This window comes from Canis lupus, chromosome 7 (assembly GCF_003254725.2).
Source record: "Canis lupus dingo isolate Sandy chromosome 7, ASM325472v2, whole genome shotgun sequence".
Lineage (NCBI taxonomy): Eukaryota > Metazoa > Chordata > Mammalia > Carnivora > Canidae > Canis > Canis lupus.
In genome coordinates this window covers 20,915,159-20,934,579 of record NC_064249.1, presented here as the reverse complement: position 1 = coordinate 20,934,579, position 19,421 = coordinate 20,915,159, and the positions used below count along the sequence as shown (strand labels likewise).

The 19,421-nt window shown below is 48.8% G+C and overlaps 1 protein-coding gene and 1 long non-coding RNA gene across 19 annotated transcripts; one reads left to right on the top strand and one right to left on the bottom strand.

The window, feature by feature from the left end:
• Window positions 1-5,843: 5,843 nt before the first annotated feature.
• On the bottom strand, window positions 5,844-8,573 carry LOC125755410 (uncharacterized). Its single transcript, XR_007411897.1, has 2 exons — window positions 8,328-8,573; window positions 5,844-7,805 (listed from the first exon to the last, which is right to left on the bottom strand). It is a non-coding gene; the product is annotated as an uncharacterized LOC125755410 (long non-coding RNA).
• Window positions 6,956-18,226, top strand: TEX35 (testis expressed 35). 18 transcript variants are annotated; one of them, XM_049112201.1, is made up of 9 exons: window positions 6,956-7,093; window positions 9,475-9,525; window positions 9,963-10,031; window positions 10,939-10,995; window positions 11,871-11,930; window positions 16,767-16,831; window positions 17,057-17,249; window positions 17,623-17,666; window positions 17,976-18,226. In XM_049112201.1, exons 1-9 carry the CDS (start codon window positions 7,088-7,090, stop codon window positions 18,040-18,042), a joined length of 612 nt encoding a protein of 203 aa, XP_048968158.1. In that variant the 5' UTR covers window positions 6,956-7,087; the 3' UTR covers window positions 18,043-18,226. The 18 variants fall into 18 exon arrangements, 16 of the variants coding, with proteins under 16 accessions (XP_048968158.1, XP_048968156.1, XP_048968150.1 ...); XM_049112199.1 differs by having other exon boundaries at window positions 9,475-9,579; XM_049112193.1 differs by having other exon boundaries at window positions 9,475-9,633.
• Window positions 18,227-19,421: the final 1,195 nt, after the last annotated feature.

The window sequence follows — 19,421 nt, the reverse complement described above, 5'->3', positions numbered from 1 at the left end:
TGGTCCAGAGTCTCCCGAGGGGTGGCAGGGGGACTTGAAATAAAAAACAGGAATCACTAATATCTCTGCTAAGTGCTGCTTCCTGCCCAGAGAGATTCTGGCCATGGTATAAGGAGTGGAGGGCTTTGTCCTCATGAATGAGGGGACATTGGAGCAGCTACAGTGTGCAAGCAGCATGTGCCACATCCTTTACATACTTTGTCTTATTTAATTCTAAGAGATAAAATTAAAGACTCCCTGAGGTAGGTACTTTAGTACCCCATTTTCCGGAGAGGAAACGAGTTCAGGGTGCATAAGAAACTCATATAACTAGTATGGAGAGGACGTGGGGTTGAAGCCAGGTCTGCATAGTCCTACAGGCTTGTATTTCCCGAGGTTGCCATTTGAGGCCTCACCTCAGGGCAACTGAATCTGATGGAGGCAGAGATGGAGTCACCACATCCGTGTTGTGCATGATACTCTCCTATATGCAGGCAGGCCTCACATCTACTCCTTTCTCTCTTTAACCCCAGTTTTACAAATGTCAAGTGGGAAATGCTGACATGGGCTGCAATGGTTGAGACAAGACACATCTCCACTCCCAAGGCAGAGGCGGTGGTGGGTCCTCGCCCATCGGCCGAGGTGGTCTGGGGAGGAGGTTAGCCACCCTGGCTGTGTAGCCAGGCTGCCTGGGGTCATGACTCCCCCACCAGCTGTGTGACGTCAGAAAAATGATTTAATGTTGGAGTTAAACAGCTTCCTCGACTGTAAAATGGAAACAACAGTAATGCCTGCTGAGGATCGTTATGTGGATGAAATAAAATCAACACACTCCAAGTGTTTGGTTAAGACACTAGTTATCATTCTATAGTGATTCCCCATCTCTGCAGGTGAACCCTCAGCTCTAGCTCAACCCACAAGGGAAAACAGTGGCAGGGGGGCCAGGAAATCACTGAACCAGAGAGTCCAGGTCCATGAGCCCAAAGCTCATCTTCAGGGTAACCCTTCCCAGTGGGACAGCCCAGTGTTTATGCCTGTGCACCCCATTCTTCCGCAAGGAGGCAAGGCCTTGAGCCTGTGGCCAATCTGCACAGCTGTTGACCATTGACCAAGCTGTTTGACAGGCCTAGGAGACGCAGGGGACCACAGGGGCTGGGCAGGGGCTGGGCAGGGGCTCGTAGCTGGGTTTGCATACTTGAGGGCAGGTCTGAGAAGGAGCTCAGAAGGCGATCAAGACAGAGTGTTGCCATGTAGCCATGGCTGAGAGCTGCTGGGGGAATCTGAAAACAAAACAAAACACGAAATTCCCCCCTGAAAGAATGCAGGATGAAAGGTAAGGACTAATACCCTCCTATTTGATGATTTCCAGGGGCCAAAGCAATTATGGGTGAGCAGAGGAGGTATGGCTTCATTGGATGGGTCAATCCACAAAGCTGAGCAGAAAGAGAGAGACCTGAGCCTTTCTGGAAGACTTTGCCTTGATATCACCAGGCATGGTGGTGGCATGAGAGAAAGCTCTCCAAAGAGAAAGGGAGGAAGGCAGGCTCCACTATTAGAACAGCCAGAGGCTAGGGTCTGGGTGGGAGGCGCCTGAGAACCCAGGACCTCCTGCTAGACCGGTCCTGGAAGGAAGTTCAGGAGGGAAGGGCCAAAGGCGAGCCAGAGGTCAGTAAAGGCAGACAATGAACTGTGCTCCAGGTGAAGTGACTCGTCAGGAAGGCAGGAGAGACAGGTCATGTGATGCTTAACTTTATGTGTCAGCTTGACTGGGCCAGGGGTGCCCGGATATTTGGCTGAACATTATTCTGGGGGTAGAGGGAATGTGGGGATGTTTTCAGAAGAGATTAGTATTTGAATTGGTAGACTGAATAAAACTGATCGTCCTCCCTCACGTGGGTGGGCCCCAGCCCACCTGTCGAAGGCCTAGGTCTAGTCACATAGACGATGCAGGTGTTTTCAACATCACTTCATTATCTCAAGGCTCTATCCTTGGAGCAGCCTCTGGGAGCAGGAAAGGCAACTGGAAAGAAATCTTCCCTCTCTGCCTGTCTTCGAGCTAGGACATCACTCTTCTGTACTTGGGATGGAACTTACACCATTGGCCTGGATGGAGACAGCAGACCGTGTGACTTCTCTGCCTTGTGATCCCGTGAACCAATTCCTTAAAATGACTCTTGGTAGATGGATAGATTGGCAGATTTCCTACCAATTTGGTTTCTCTGGAGAACTCTAATATAGGTAACCAAGTGGAAGACAAAATAGAAGGTCCAAAGAATGCCCCGGTGAGGGGTAGGATTCCGGCAGGGTGCAGCAGGAAGGAGGGCAGGGCAGGGCAGCCTGCCAAGTGGAATCAGTAAGAAGAATCTCATTGATACCAGAGCGGCACAGCAAAGCCTCCTTCATGTGGCTTTCGGGGTCTCCAGTTTCTAATTCTCTGTGTCCTGAGAGCTGAGGGAGATCCAGGACAAAGCCTCAGAGCTGTTAGGTTTATGAATACCCATTCCTTCCTGAAGCAGGAACCCACAGGGCCTCTGAGAATGCATTACCTGCACACAGTCTGACATGGTGAAATATGAGCTTGACCCACACAGCTCCGAGGACACCTTGTTCTACACTATTGGGGAGCGTACAGATTTTAGTCCTGTCCAAAGTGCTATATATAGTGCCAAGGCCACAGAGAGGTGACCTGGGGCCAGATGGAGCAGAGAAAGCTGATTTGGTATGCGGTGCCCCTGCTAGGGCAGGCTGGGCACTCTGTCTCCTGGAAGGAGGACCCACTGATGCGTGGAGACTGGAGAACACCGTCTAGGGCCCAGCATGGAGGGGGGTGGGTTTCTAACCCTCCTGGGAGCTTCCCTGGTGTAATCTGAAACCAGCCCCTGTGCTCAGAGCTGAGAGAGATGAAGGAGGAGGCAGCCATGCAGGGTGGCAGGTGCCAGATTTAATAAGCAAAAGGGACATACCAGGCTTGTCTTGGGAGCAGCATCAAGATGAATGGGTCCCTGCCCCTGAGCCAAACCTGAAAAGCTTATAAAGAGGGCTTCACAGGGTCTAATCACTTACGCCATGCAGGGATTTTCAACACCATATCACCATCTCAAAGCTCTACCCTTGGGGCAGCCTCTGGGAGCAGGAAAGGTAAGCAGAACCCACATTCCAAGGACAGGGGAAGGGGAGAGGAGTGGCCAAGTGCTGGGGCCCAGCTGGCAGGTGAATCGGTGGTCACGACTTTTGGATGAGCTTCCCCAACAGGGTGGCCCCACTGATAAGTAGAGGGAGCGTGTCATCTTCAGAGGTGCAGACAGGTGTTGGTGTTGGGAAAGTCAGGCATGTGGGTAACGTGGCCCTGCCTGGGTCCTTCACTCAGTTTTTGGAAAAGAATCTGACTTTAGAAGAACCAGGGTACTGGGCAGTTCACGAGGCCAGGAATGGGGTCCAGAGGAGCATGGCAGGGAACCAGCTCCGAGAACTGAGTTGTGCCTCTCCTCTGGGCTCCCTCAGCTCCTGGGCCTACTGACCATGTTGTAAGTGAATTCCTGTGATGCTCTGCTAGCGCCGTCACTGAGGGGCTCCCAGGGGCCAGCGCCCTGTCTTAGTTATCTCTGTGCCCCTGACCCAGAGTGCTTGGCACGTAGTGAGTGCTCAGTGAGTGCATGCTGAAGGGGGGCGGCTCAGGGTGGAGCCCCCTTGCAGAGTGAACCAGATGCTCAGAACCCGCCTGGCCCAGCGCCTGGATGAGCAGAGTCTGTGAGGGAGGTGTGGGGCTTCCACAGTCCCCCGGATGGGTTGTGGTGGGTGTTGCTTTTAGAGATGTGAGAGGGAAAGGAATCACTTTGTTTCCATTGATAATTAGATAAGAATAAATGAACGCTTGTGTTTTAGGGGGCTCAGGAAATAAGTGTGGCTTGCTTTAGGGCTTGATGCCCTGCAAGTTGTCTTCCCTTGTGCCATGATTTTCATGCGAGTTTTGCCACCCAGAAGAGTGATGTCACTTCACACCTCCCTCCCTCAGCTTCAAGTGGGTGTTCAGGGCCCCAGAATATTCGTCTGTCACTTGGCCCAGGAGCACCCCAGATCCCCATGGTGAGAGGAGCTGGAGCTACAGACAGCCTGCAGGAAGATGATGGGCGGGCTTGCAGATTTTTCTTGGGCAGCTGAATAAGGTTTCTGGAGAAAGCACTCCCTGCAGAACCAACATACAGTGTGACAAACTGTCAGCCCCTTGAGAGGAAAAGGCCGGCCTCCCTCTGTGTCTGGATGCTATAAAAAGTATCTGTCTGTTGTTTAGCTACAAAAAAAAAAAAAAAAAAAAAAAAGAAAGAAAGAAAGAAAGAAAGATCGATCAGGTAAAAGTCCTCATTGTAGAAAATCATGTAGGACTTGCTTTCACACCTCTTTTCTCATGGCCACTAAGTAAAATTACCAACCTTGAGAATCTATGGGATGTCACCAGATAAAAGTACTAAACATTTCCATAGGCAGTGTCCCTGGAGTCACCAGCCAGGAGTTACTACCCATGTGAGTGAGTTCCCAAAGATCTGCAGTTAGCAGGACACTACCAGTCCAGGTTAGTTGCCAAGAGAACCCACATTAGCTGGTTTAATCACTGGGAGGGTAAGTAAAAGGGTCAAACACTCAGCTTCCAGGAGCAGTGATTAGACCCGCCTCGGAGAACTGGCTGCTTCAGTCCCCGTGCCTTGATTCCACCTGCACAGCGGATGAGATGCCTGGGCCTGGGCATTTCCTCACAGCGGGACTGGGAGGTGCTGGCAAAGGCGAGACCATCTGCTAGGGTCCTGGTGCTACTCAGAGGACTTAGAACAGCAAGAGAAGCTTCAGAGCAGACCCACATTCTGGCACTCACAGGAGAGGGGCAGATCTGCAGAATGGACCTGGGGTAGACTGGGATTATGCTGTTGTAAACCTTAGACAAATGGGGTCATTATTACAATCTCTGTGTCATCATGCTAGCCTGATGGCCAGTCAGGTGACAGGAGATGGGTCCTTAACCTGAATGCTGCCAGTTCACATTAGTTAGGACCGTTAATCCCCACTCCAGTGTCCCATGTAGCCTTCCCTTTTGATCTTGTCAGCTTCCTCCCTTTGCATAAAAAACCAGAAGAACACTAACTCAAGTTTTCTTACAAGGGGACTTGGTAGAATGGAATAGGAAGGATGAGCTGTAGCAGGAAGATGTGGCTCCCTGAACCTATTTCCTCTTGTTCCTGGGAGAAACTCAGCCATATGTCCCAGCCTCCTTTGGTTATGTGTGGCCTTGTGGTTGTGTTCTTGCCAAAAAAGTGGGAGCAAGAGCAACGCAGGCTGCTCCCAAGACGGGCCCACAGAACCCTGCCATTTGTGATCCTCCATGTATACCACGCGAATCATAGGCCAAAGAAACCAACCCAAAGAGGCCACTCTGCCGCTCAGGTGTATGGCTTCAGTGGTAGATGGAATTTGGAGGTGTCAGAGGTCAAAAGAAGGCTTTTAGGGTCTGGGATAGCAACAGTAGAGAATCTCTGAGCAGGGACATCAAAATAGGCAGGAGTATAATTGCCATCCTCTATTTGGACTCCGTCCAAAGAGAGTAAAGGGACACCAGCCAAGTAAGGAGGCCCCAGGAGCCATATCTAGCAGGAGCAGGGGAGCCTCTGATTGTGGTGGCTCTTACTTTATCTCACAGAGCAGACTGTTCTGTAACAGGTTCCTCCGGGGCCTGGAAGGCCCTGACAAACATGTCCCTGTCATGGTGAACGCATAGGTGAAAAAAGCCTACAATCCCTCTTTTTACTTATTAGCTGTATTGAATTATCTGATTTACAATGACCTGTTCAGAATTATACACACACACACACATATATATATATATTTTAAATGATTTTATTTATTTACTCAAGAGATAAAATGGGCACAAGTCAGGGGAGGGGCAAGAGAGGGAGAAGCAGACTCCTCGCTGAGCAGCAAGCCCAACGTGGGGCTCGATCCCAGGACCCGGGATCATGACCTGAGCCAAAGTCAGATATTTCACCGACTGAGCCACCCAGGTGACTCCAGAATATAATATTTTCTCCCTGAAATAGAGGTACTAGAAGTTCAGGATAGAAACTAGATGTGATTTTTTTTCATAGAAACAATAGGATTATGATTCTAGCCAAGGTCTGACACAATATTTATAAAAATGATCAGAAATGGCATAGTCACCAATGTGTCAATGAGAAAAGATAGCTCCCCCAGCACAGCGTAGAGCTTTCTGAGGCGTCTGTAAACCAATCAAGTAGGACAATGCAGTAACCAATCACAGTAAAACTCTAAAAATTTTATGTGAGAGATCCCCTGGGGCCAGGAGCCGGAGGGCCCATCTGGCTGAAGGCAGCGCCCAGACACTACAGCTCGGCGGCAGGATGTTTTCAAGTGAATTTTCCAGGTCATCTGTGTTGAACCATGTCAGTCCAAGGTTGACTGGAGACCACAGCTGTCAGGATTCCGGGCACCTTTATGAAATGTTCTGTCCTCATCAACGGGCTTTGGAACACTGGGTCACCCCGGAATCACAAGAGGCCAAACTTGGAGGCCCAGGGCCATTTTTAAGCTCCCCTTCCCCACCCGCCTCCCGTACAACATTGTCTTCATGAACCCGACAAACCAGGGCCTTTGTAAAGAAAAGGAAATCCTAAAGGACACCAACTTGGAGAAAAGAGACTGTGGCAGCTGCTTCTCTCTGCCCTTTCCACCAAACTCCCCTGGGATGTCTGTGGGCCTTGGGCTGCTTGCCTTTGTCCCGGTGGCTTGTGCCATGAAGGGGGTCGGGGGTGGAAAGGTACCTCTGGCATCCTTCAGGGAAGAACAGCCTATGGTGTGCATATAACCAAGTTCTACCCCAGCAGTATCGGGTGTCACAGAGCTGCATCGAGGTCGTGCCTCATGCCATCGCCGGATCTCAAAGGAGAAGAACGTGACATGAGATTCATTTATTCAGGTTCGTCACATGGATTTCCTCAGCCCTTCCAGAACACACTGATGACAACACTGATGTATTTGGACTCCTAATTAGTAGATGCTGTGAGGAGGCCCACTCCTGGAGCTGTGGGTCAGTTTATCCCCCGTCCAAATGATGGTAATTATACATGTATAATTTGTAATGCAGTTTTTGAAAAAAAGATTGTATTTATCTATTCATGAGAGACACAGAGAGAGAGAGAGGCAGAGACACAGGCAGAGGGAGAAGCAGGCTCCCTGGGGAGAGCCTGATGTGGGACTTGATCCCGGGACTCTGGGATCACGCCTTGAGCCAAAGGCAGATGCTCAACCGCTGAGCCCCCCAGGCTCAGTTTTGCAAGGAGTTTTGCAGTTTCACAAGGAGACCCTGATTTCTTTTCCACCCCGTTTCCTGATACGCAGGCCAGCGGGCCCGTGCGGTATGCTTGGCTCGAAGGAGGCTCGTTTTAGCAACTGCTCAGCCAAGCAAAGGAGACTTGGCTGCAGGTCCAGGGGGATCTCAAGCCAAAACAAAGAGGAGACGGGGCCCACTTCCACAGGGTTGGTAAATGTCGAGATGGAGTCTGTTGTCTTCCCTGCAGCTCCCTGCTCCAGCCTGCAGGGTGTCTGGGAAGCTGTGGAGAGCAGGTCCTCCTGCCCTGTGGCCAGCCCATCTGGGAGGACCAAGTACAGCGGTCAGGGGACCTGGAAGTCCTGCCCTCATCACCCCTGGGGAGGGATGGGCGCTCGCATGTGCAATCGGTCGGGTGCAGGCACCTGCAGTTTGCATCCCTTCCTGGACTCCTGGGCTGTCTGTCCTCAGAATCCCACAACGGCCTTCTTGACAGCAGCTAGTACATGAAATGAGAGGGACGTAGAATGCCCAAGAATACCAAGAAAAGAGAAATTAGGCTCACCAGCCAAATTCCAACTGATTTTAGGTCCCACGGGAGGCCATGATCCTTTGACTCTTTAGGCATAAATTACAGCCCCCCTCAGAATGGCCTCAGTACCCTCCCCACCCCCAGACTCTTCTGATTATCAGCTTTGCTTCTTGCTCCAACCCTCTTGCAGGCTGATAGAGGAATCAAGAGAAGCCATGGGGGTGGTGCAGCGGAGGGAGGGGACAGGGCCAGCCGGGCATTTGGAACAGGGTGTCTGAAGCCATCCTGCTAAGGTTGGCACCCCCCACCCCCCACGGTGCAGAGAACTCCAGGTTAGCACAGGGTACACACAATTTGAACCAGAAGGACTTCGTGGTGTTTCAACCCAAAACGGCTCTGGACCCAAGGAAGGGTCTGTTCCTATGGGGAAATCACGACAGAGGAACTCGGTGGGGACTCAGGGGAGAACCAGCTGTTTGGGGCAGACACCTTCTGGTAGGTCAGTCCTCCTGGGGGAAGAGACAGCAATTCTTGCTTCCGGGGAGGTGTGCCTCTCACTGAGGCCATGCCAGGCCAGGTCCTCCTCACCAGGGCGATTTCGCAGGACAGTGCCTCTCCTCCTTGTGAGAGGGAAACCTCGTGGCCTTGGAACCTGCCCTGTCCCTCATCTCTGTGGCCGAGTCCCCCTCAGCTCGAAGCTGTGGTGACACTCCCGGCCAGCATGTGGGACCTGGGCATTGTGACCTCAGCTGTTCCGCACACAGACAGGTGGTCATCCTGCCCTCACCTTGGCGTGTAATCTGCGTAGGACAGTGGCCTGGTCCCAGGGGCCCATTGTAGGGAGGTTGGGAAGTTAAAGAACACTCTGGCCTCCTCCATCATGTCGGCCAAGAGGGCAGAACCGAAGAAAAGCCTGGTAAAGGAGAAACATTGCTGGGCAGTGTGGGGCCTCTCTGAGCTCCTGCTGAACGGAGATGTGAGGTGGGGGGGGGGGTACAGAGAGCTCTCTCGGGAGTCCTCGGGTTTTCTTTCTCTGTTCTGAGCATGAAGTGGCCTCTCAGGCTGGAAGGAGGGTGGGATTCATCCCTGGTCTCGGGGTGGGAAGGACAGAGGCCTTTGCTGACTCCCTTTGGGGCACAGAGCAAGGTAATGCCCCCGCCACCTCTGGCCACCCCCAGAGCCACTGCCCCCCGGCCGGGCCCGTGCCAGGCCCGCGTCAAAGGGCACGTCGGTGGCACACCGCCCCTTGTTAGATGACGTTCAGTCGTGCCCCCGATTTGCAGACGAGGAGGTGGGGCTCAGAGCGAGTAAATGACTCCCCTGGGACCCAGCGAGTAGGGAGCTGAGGTTAGACGAGTCCGTCTCTCTCCAAAGCCCACGCTCTGAAGTAATGCCCCCATGGCTTCCGTAGAGTCTCTCCAAGTGCTTGCCCAGCTCAGGCCCCCCAGCAGGGGGTGCCCCCCCCCAGCAGACGGGGCAGGTGCATGCTCAGAAAAGGAAGAGGAGCTGACAAGGTTTGGGTTGTCCGGAGCCAGGTGGGGGGAGGCGGTGGGCCTGAGCTCAGGCCAGGTGGCCAGGCGGGGGGCAACCCCCCAGGCCTGATGCCTGACAGGCGACTGCCCCCCTCCCTCCACAGAGCAAGAACTACAAGGCAGTGTGCCTGGAATTGAAGCCAGAGCCGACCAAAGTAAGAAGCTTTTTTGAGGCCACGCCGGCAGCCAGGCCCGACCCCCGTGGGGAGGTGACGTGGAGTCAGGGCGCATTCGCCGCTTCCCTTGGCCAAGACCCGTCCCAGGTGCTGAGGGACTCGCAGCGGAGGCGGCCGGGCGGGCTCCCCGCTCTCGCAGAGCTTCACGCTAGCGGCCAATCGGCCACAGAAATAAGCCAGGAGCACTCAGTAGCGTCACCTGCGAGGCAGAGGATTGAGCTAGGGAGGTAGGGCCTGGGCTCAGCCACAGCTGAAGCCCGGACGCCGCCGCTCAGGAGGGCAGAGGAGGCCCTTCGGCCGGGCCGGGGCCAGGGGGCAGTGGCGGGAGCTGCCCAAACCCCGGGGGGTGGATCTCCCCGCCTGGTCCACCCAGGCTTGTGATGCCCAATGTTCTGTGCCTCTGCTCTAACCAACAGACGTATGACTACAAAGGAGCGAAGCAAGATGGGCCATTTACCAAACCAGGAGGGACACATGAGCTAAGGGTATGTGTGCCAGCCCGGGCGGCAGGGGTGGCCCAGCGCGGCGGAGAGGCTGTGGCTTCGCTCCAGGTCCCATGACTTTGCTCCCTCTGTGCCTTTTTGTTTTGTTTGAACTCTTTATTTTGAAGTAATTTCAGACTTACCGAGAATTTTCGAAAAAAATCGTGCCGTGAGTTCTAGTATACCCTTCATTCAGATTTCCCAAATGTTGGCATTTGATCGTGGTTCTCTCTATTTCTCCTTTTAGAGATAGATAGATAGATAGATAGATTCACACACACATACATATGACATATGTTTCCTAAATCTGAGAGCACATTTCTCTCAAATTTCAGTGTATACTGCTTAAAAACAAGAACAGTCTCTTATGTAACCACAGTACAATGATCGAAATATCAAAATCAGGGCATGAGCATTGATTTGGTACTTACTCTGTTTTTACCAATTGTTCCACTAATGTCTTTCATAACAAAAGAGAAAAACAACAGTTTTGATGTGGGATCCTATCCAGGACCACACGTTGTCTCTAGGTTCCATGTCTCTTCAGTTTCCTTTTGTCTGGCATAGCTCTTGAGACTTTGTTTTTGGTGGACATTGTCATTTTTGAGGGTTATAGGTCGTATCTTTTGTAGGCTGACCCTTCATTTGGGTGGTCTGATGCCTTTCCTGTGATTAGACTTGGCTCTGCATTTTTGGGGGTCACATCACAGAAGCAAAGGTGCATCCTACCTGGAGGCACATGACATCTCCATGTCCCACCCTCCCATTTTCTTAACAGCATCCTTCCCCATCTAGCAGGAGGCATCTCTCTGTTCTTCCTTATTTGCAATGCCCCACGATCTTCCCTTCCTTTTGAGAGTTTTCCTTCCACTCAAGACCTTTCCTTACTCCTTCTATTTTATTTCCTCAGAATGAACTCAGGGAAGTGAGGGAAGAGCTCAAGGAAAAAATGGACGAGATCAAACAGGTAATGGGATGAGAGTTCTCAGGTGGAAGAGGATAGCACCCAGGAAAATGCAGTGCCTAACTCTGAATAGTGAAGGGAATCAGGAATTGCATGGAAAAAGCATCAACCTGACTCAGCCTGACCTCCTCCAGTGTTTCAGTGCTGGGCAGCTTAGGGTTATCTATTTCTTATTTGATGCTTTAACCCAGGTTTTGAATGCTAAGAACTCTGTAAGGTGTCACGTGGTAGGTTGAGGAGCTATAATGTTAGTGACAGGGTGAGAGGGACTGATCAGAATGTAGGAGCAGTCACGGACCAATTCCATCCTCCCACTCCCCTTGCTAGAGCATGCTACAGAGCAGGACCCCTCTTCTTGATTCTTGGATGGAACCACCTATGGCTACTTATGAAGAAAGGGAGTCCTTAAGCAAGAAGGTGCAATGAAAGCTATGGTCTGAGCTCCACCTGGAAGGCTTGCAGTAGCTAGATATAAGACTTGCCAAGGCTGGTGCTGGGGGCAGCTTAATGGTATATGAACCCTAGTCCTTTTGAAGACTCCTTGGGAAGAAAGTGGCTTTGATAGGCCACTACAAGTCCATTCCCTGAGCTTTATCCAGCTGCTGCCCTGTTGTTTTAAAATGCCAACAGAGGCAGCCCGGGTGGCTCAGCAGTTTAGCCCTGCCTTCAGCCCAGGGCCTGATCCTGGAGACCCAGGATCGAGTCCCACATCCAGCTCCCTGCATGGAGCCTGCTTCTCTCTCTGCCTATGTCTCTGCCTCTCTCTCTCTTTCTGTGTGTCTCTCATGAATAAATAAATAAAATCTTAAAAAAAAATAAAATGCCAACAGAGATGACTCCACATTCAATAATATGTGCTTGCCTTTCTTTTTCATTAGATAAAGGGCGTAATGGACAAGGATTTTGATAAACTCCAGGAATTTGTGGAGATTATGAAGGTAAGCATTTCCTTTTTTTTTTTTTTAATTTTTTATTTATTTATGATAGTCAGAGAGAGAGAGAGAGAGAGAGGCAGAGACATAGGCAGAGGGAGAAGCAGGCTCCGGGCACCGGGAGCCCGACGTGGGATTCGATCCCGGGTCTCCAGGATCGCGCCCTGGGCCAAAGGCAGGCGCCAAACTGCTGCGCCACCCAGGGATCCCGAAGGTAAGCATTTCCTGAGTGCTTCCCATGGGCCAGTACCATACTAGAAATTATGGAAGGAGATGCCAGACCCTGCCCTGAAGCTACTTATAATCTTATAATCTTGGGTTGAAGACCCAAACTCTATGGCAAGAAATAAATAACAAGTACCAAGCTATATGATAATTGGAGTTAATTGGGAGTTTGGAGAAATAAGGAAGGAATGGGGGCTGGGGTAACCAGACAAATCCTTACAAAGAAAGTGAATCTTAAGGTGAGCTTTGAAGGCCATATTGGAAGCTTAATGCAATTTTTTTTTTTTTTTTTTGCTTAATGCAAATCTAACCAAAAGCCTAGTAAGATTAGTTTTTGAACTCAACAATTACTAAGAGGACCATCTAGACTCTAGAATAGTGGTTCTCAAACTTTGATGTGTTTTGGAATTTTCTGGAGCATAAATAAAGAAAATAGATCCCAGGTCCTATTTGGAGGGGGCTTAGACCCTTGGATTTTTTTTCACACTCCCCAGATGAAAATGTGAGAACAACTGGTGTAGGAGCATAAATGGGCAAAGGCAGATATCCTTACATTTTTAAGAGTTATAAGGAGGTACTACCCCCACCAGATATATCAAAATCATACAAAATCATACAATAATCTTCCTCAGATAAGCAGCCAAATGAACAAAACCAATATAGATAACCCTGTAACAACCTTTCCACCAGGGATGCCTGTGAGGATTTAAAAAGTCTGTATACCCAGGTCCTGGTCCCGATGAACTGAATAAAAATTTCTAGGGTGGGCCACAATTGCTTAAAACTCTAAAAGTGATTCTGATGCTTTCCCCTAGATAAGAACAAGATTCTAAATACTCTAGAAGTGGTTATTAACCTTGGCTACACATTGCAATCACCTGTACTGTGGCTTTGACCCAGGCTGCACCCCATAACAATTAAATCAGAACCTTTGAAATGAGGGCCAAGCATTAGTAATGTTTAAAGATCACCAGGTGATTCTGTTGCACACTCAAGTTTGAGAACCACAGCCCCATAACATTTAAGATAATAAAGATGATTTTTTAAATGTGAGAAGAAAAGGATTATGTATTCATTTAAGAACATTGATTATATGAAGAAAAATAATTCAGTTAACATTGTAAAAACTGAAATAGTCCATAAAGTGAATTTATTTATTTATTTTTTAATTTTTATTTGTTTATGATAGTCAGAGAGAGAGAGAGAGAGAGGCAGAGACACAGGCAGAGGGAGAAGCAGGCTCCATACACCAGGAGCCCGACGTGGGATTCGATCCTGGGTCTCCAGGATCACGCCCTGGGCCAAAGGCAGGCGCTAAACCGCTGCGCCACCCAGGGATCCCCATAAAGTGAATTTAAATAATAAAACCAATAAGGATAAATTACATATAAATATTTAACTGGATTGTCTAAATATAAATACAACAGAAGAAATCACAAAGGAAATATTGATATATTTAACAATGTAAAAAAATTAAGAATCATAACAAGAAAGCACCATGTACAGAATTAGAAAGCAAACACAATTTGGGGGAAATAATTTTCTACAAATATGATAAACATTGATAAAAGTTTATCTGTGACATGTAAAGGTCATACAAATCAATAAGAGCCAAATAGGAAAATGGGCAAAGAGTATGAACAATCCACAAAAGAGAATACAACTAAAAAGTAATATATATATATATATATATATATATATATATATATATATATATATTTAGATTTTGTTTATTCATGAGAGACACAGAGAGAGAGAGAGATAGAGAGGCAGAGACACAGGCAGAGGGAGAAGCAGGATCCATGCAGGGAACCTGACGTGGGACTCAATCCCCGGTCTCCAGGATCACGCCTTGGGCTGAAGGCAGGCACCAAACTGCTGAGCCACCCAGGGATCCCCCACAATAAATGTATTTAAAAGGTTTACCTCATGAATAATCAGTTAAATGCCGAATGAAAACAATACTTAGGGTATTGTTACATTCAAATCAGTGAACTTTTTTTTTTTAACATTTTATTTATTTGAGAGAGAGAGAGTGCTCATGCAATAGTGTGGGGTGGGGGGTTGGGGGGGAAGAGAAAGAGAGAGAATCCCAAGCAGACGCCCCACTGAGCATGGAGCCTGACAACAGGGTTCCATCCCACCACCCTGAGATCATGACCTGAGCTGAAATCAAGAGTTAGACACTTAACCAACTGAGCCACCCAGGAGATCAAATAAATGATCTTTTAATTTATGACAATTATAACACAAGGCAGGAATGCTCTTATACTGCTGATCGGAGTATAGATTTGTACAAAACTGGAAAGGAATTAGACAATAGGTATAAAAACTATCAAATCCCTTGACTTATTAATTTCACTTCTCACAATTTAACCTATGAGAATAACCAGAAATATTAGCACAGATATATGTAAAAAGGATGTCCATCACAGGATTATAATAGCAAAAATTTGGAAATCACAATTTTCAACAAAAGAATAACCAAATAAATTAGGGTGTCTCCATAGGATGAAAACTAGGACCCATCGGAAATAATGTTTAGAAAGAATTCTTATAGGTGCACCTGGCTGGCTTAGTCAGTAGAATATATGACTCTTGATCTCAGGGTTCTGACTTTGAGCCCCATGTTGGGCATCAAACCCACTTTAAAATAAAAGCAATGCCATGGTTGAGTCAGATGTTAGCATTAAAGGGAAACTGAGTAAAAGGCATATGGGAACTCTTTGTCCTGTCTTTGCAACTCTCAGTGGATCCCAAATTATTTCAAAATAAAAATCTTATTTATATAAAAGAATGCCTATAATGACAAGTAAAAAAATCAAGATACAAGTATTCTATACAGTTTGATCTCAGTTAAGTGAAAAAAAAAATAGCTAAGTAAATATTTAAAAGAAAGCCTGGAAAGAAATATACCAAAAAGGTTACTAGCAGTTATTGCCAGGTGATGATATTAATTTGTTTTTTTATAGTCCTTTGTATTGTCCAAATTTTCTACAAAGGGCATGTATTATTTCTATATTAAAATGCAAATACAGTCAGTGTTTTGTTAGGGGGCAGGACTGGGGATCAAAAGGCACAAAGGAGGCTATTTTGGGTACAGGAACGGCTTGCACGCAGCATGGAAGCAGGATGAACGTCAAGTGTATCACAGTCAGTGGGGAGATCAGTCATAAAAGTGGGATCATCTGGGGAAACTGTGAGAAATAAAATAGGATGGGCACAAAGGCAGTAGATAATGAAGGCTTTTGAAAGACAGGCCGACAGGTTGGGACTTGGTTGTGTAAGCAGTTAAGAGGCCTCTGGAGATTCTTAATCAAAGAACATGCTAGAAGCAGCACTTCAGAAAGGCTGAGCGGGCGGCTGTTTGGTGGCCAAGGCAAGGGGGTTGCAGGAGAGCAGGGGTAGGGCTGTCTGGAGCAAGATACAGGCAAGAAGCCACACCCCCACTCAAGATGAGGAACATTGGAGCAGGTGTAGGAGCAGAAGGAAAATAGAAAATCTGAAAGATGCGTGGAAGGAAAAATAATATTCTTGGTGACTGATTCAACATAAGGAATGAAGGAGAAGCAAGCATCCGTGACCCCAAAAGCAATCCAGATGGGTAGAAGAAAATGGTGACCGTGACAAGGACAAACAATTGGTTTAGAAAAGGAAATAAGGAGATCACTTTGGGACATGAGTTTGAAGTAATAGACTTCTAAGAATAGGGGACATTTTGACTCTGATGTTTTGAATCCAGGGACCGTTTCCACTTCAAGGATATTTTTACTCCATTTATGAGTACTGATATTTTATTCAAAATGTATAGCACCTAAAAACGCTTTTCAAGAAGGTATTTTTTTGAAATCCTCTCCACCCAGGCAGTATGATTCCTTGATCAATTTTCTACCACAGATCAGGAAACTGTAGCCAAGTCTTTCATTTTTTATTAAAATGATTTTTGAAGCAAATTAGTTTTCATTTACATTTGATAATGTTCAAGCCAACCCTGTGTTTGTCGTAACCAATTCTGTTGGTAATGACATCTGCTGTCCTAGACATGGTTTTGTGACCACTGTTTCTGTTCCAGTTTTTCCAGATCAAATTTTCCAGATCTAAATTGGCCAAGAAGATTTTACTGTTCTTTCAGTTCTTAGTAAATAATAAACGTGAGGTGCTATTTGAGCCACTCCTTCTTTGTTTCTGTTTACCATTCCTGCCAGAAATTGGGTTAAAGAAGAAGCAAACCCACATGTGCAGGATCTGGGGGCAGGGATCAAATCATAGGAGTCAAGTGTCTTTGCCGGGTGGGTCACAAGATTTGTTTTATCATTTTATAGGCATTGAGCCAAGGCAGATAATGGTCTCATCCCAGTGTGGGACCAGATAAAAGATTTCTGGTCCTCTGACTCCTCTGGAGACTTTGGATGAACCCCCGATGACCTTGTCTGTGCTTTGGCCTCATGGTTTAAAGGGGGAGGAGAAAGGAAGAGGAGGTCTGTACCCAAGGCCAGGAAGGATTCTTGGGGAAGTAAGATGGATGCTGAGGTGACCTCTAAGTAGTTGACAGACCAGAGGAAAGGATTTCCAAAGCCCTCCAAGATGATAGTTCTAGCTTTGATTTTTCACTTGAAGGAAATGCAGAAGGATATGGACGAGAAGATGGATGTTTTAATAAATATACAGAAGAACAGCAAGCTGTAAGTGTAACCTGCGCCCATCTCTCCTCATCCCTAAAGAATCTCCTCCCTTCACTTTGCTAAGTGTCCTCGGGTCCGGAGGACTCTCAGACTCTTCAAGGTCCTGTCTTGGTTTCTGTTACCCCAATGGCTTAGAGTTAAGGCCTTCCCTGGCCGCCCACGCTATGGTTATCTCCTTGTCCTGTTGGACTGTCTCCCCAACTCTGCTCCTCCCTGACTCCCCAGTCCCCTTAGAAGAGGGCCAAAGGAACAGCAGGAACTCAGACTGATAGGAAAAACAGACACAGACCCCCAGCTCCGGCTCAAGAAAATGGATGGAGCAGATGGAACACCACTCTCTCTTCACAAGAAGATCATGGCCCTACAAAAGACAAAGAAGGACCCTCTGGATTCCCTTCATCAATGCGGGACCTGCTGCGTAAGTGAAGCCTTACCTCCCCCCTACTCTGGTGCTGCCCCCCAGGCTCCTGCTCCTCTCTGACAGCCCCTGCCCCCTTCCCTGCACCGGGCCCTCTCACCCCCTTACCTCTTGCTGGAAAGGGATGGGTTCCACCCCTCCGCTGGCCCTGGATGCCTCCCTAGCCTGGAGCCCCCTCTGGGATCCTGCCTTCTAGGCCCAGGGAGATTCCTAAGCCATGACCAAGTAAGACCCAGCCCTGGATGTGCCTGGTCCCAAGTGCTACTGTATTGTTTGTCCTTTCCTATAGCAAGACCCGATGAGGTGCCCAGCAGGCTGGCCATCTTGGACCAGGGAAAAATGATCTTTCTTGTGCCGTTTCTGTCCTCCACAGGAAAAATGTTTGTTGAGTGCCCTAAAGAACAACTACAATCAGGGGTAGGTAGATCCACACACAAAGTCCTTGTCTCTGCTGGTGGGGGTGGGGTGGGGGGGCATCATCCCAGAGGCAGTGTGCTCAGGCTCCATTTGCATCAACCCCCTCCCCTGTGGTCACGCAGACTCTGCCCCCCACCTCCCACCTCATCCATTCAGTCATGGAGGACATGGCACCAGGCAGGAGGACTGGGGGGCCCCAACCGGAAGGCTGCCATCCAGAGGCTCCCTTGGAGGGAGTGTGGGGGGGTGGCTGCCTCCCTGGCAGCTGAGCTGACCTGGCCTGGGGTTCCTGCCTTTCTCACCCTCTAGCAGCAGAAAACTTCCATGCCACACCTGGCCACCCTTTTCATCCTTGGCCTCTGGAGCTGCTTTCTGATTTATCTGTGCCTCAAGCCCTACGCGGGGGAGGACGACATGCTCCCAAGCTAGCACACCAGCAGCTCCGGCTCTTCCTCCCTCTGCTCCTTGAGCTGCACAGTAAAGGCTTGTGGCCCTCTGACCTACCACCCTGCCCCAGGCCTGCCCCCACCCGGAGATTAAAATCATCACTTAAAGCCAAAGCGAGTATCACTGTTTTGAATATCAGCCCAAACTTCAGAGTGGGAGAGTGTCACCTTTTTGTTGTTGTTGTTCTAAATCGGCATGTTTCAGCCACCAAGCCCCTTCCTGCTTCCTGCTGGATTAGTGGGAAATTCTCTCTTGGTCATTCTCGGGGTCATCCCCCTTCCCCTCCGACCTCCCTCCAGTCACCTGATTCTGCAAAGATCCCGGTCAAAAGCGAGGGGAGGCCCCAAGGAGAACAGCTGCCATTCTGTGTGGTTGTAGCAGAGACCCCCACTGCCCTATGCACCTGTTCTGTGTTCTTAGCTCCTGCACTGTGTGTGTGGTGGGGAGACCCAAGAGTCGGCTGAGTGGGAGACCCCCAGGCCCAGGGTTTAGCCTGTACCACTTCCCTCTGAGGTCTTGTTGCAGAAAAGAACTCAGGTCCTTGCTGCTCATAGCAACTTGGTTCCCTTCGTGGGCTCTGGGGATCCACCCTCCCGATGGTTTCCTGTCCCCCCACACCACAACCAGAAGGAGACCTCCCTTCAGAGACCTTACACCTTTAACAAAGGTACAGACGAGCCGGTGACCTCCAAGTGCTCCCCACTGTGTGTCCTGTCCCAAATCCCCCATCGGCCACTAGCTTGAAATGAGAACAAAGATACAGAGAAAACAGGGATCCCTGGGTGGCGCAGCAGGTTAGCGCCTGCCTTTGGCCCAGGGCGCGATCCTGGAGACCCGGGATAGAATCCCACATCGGGCTCTCAGTGCATGGAGCCTGCTTCTCCCTCTGCCTGTGTCTCTGCCTCTCTCTCTCTCTCTCTCTCTGTGACTATCATAAATTTAAAAAAAAAAAAAAAAAGATACAGAGAAAACAGTATCTTAATAAACTCTCCTGTCATGTGTGTGATTCTTTGGGTTTAGTTTTAATGAGGAGGAATCGATAGGATCCACATTTTATTTCACACCAGCTTTCTTGTTTCATCTCTTTACTAAGTTGGCTGCTTGGACTTTTAGCTAGTGAATCATCGATCAAGTTCTTTTTGTTTGTTTAGTTTTTTTTATCGATCAAGTTCTTAATGGCCACATAGTAAGGAGCCAGCATTGGGCTTCTGATATACACTTAACAAACAAAAAGCAAAACGAAACATAGGCCTTGTCCTCAAGGAGCTTATAGCTCTAAAGGAGACGTGCTAAATGCATTTACTAAAA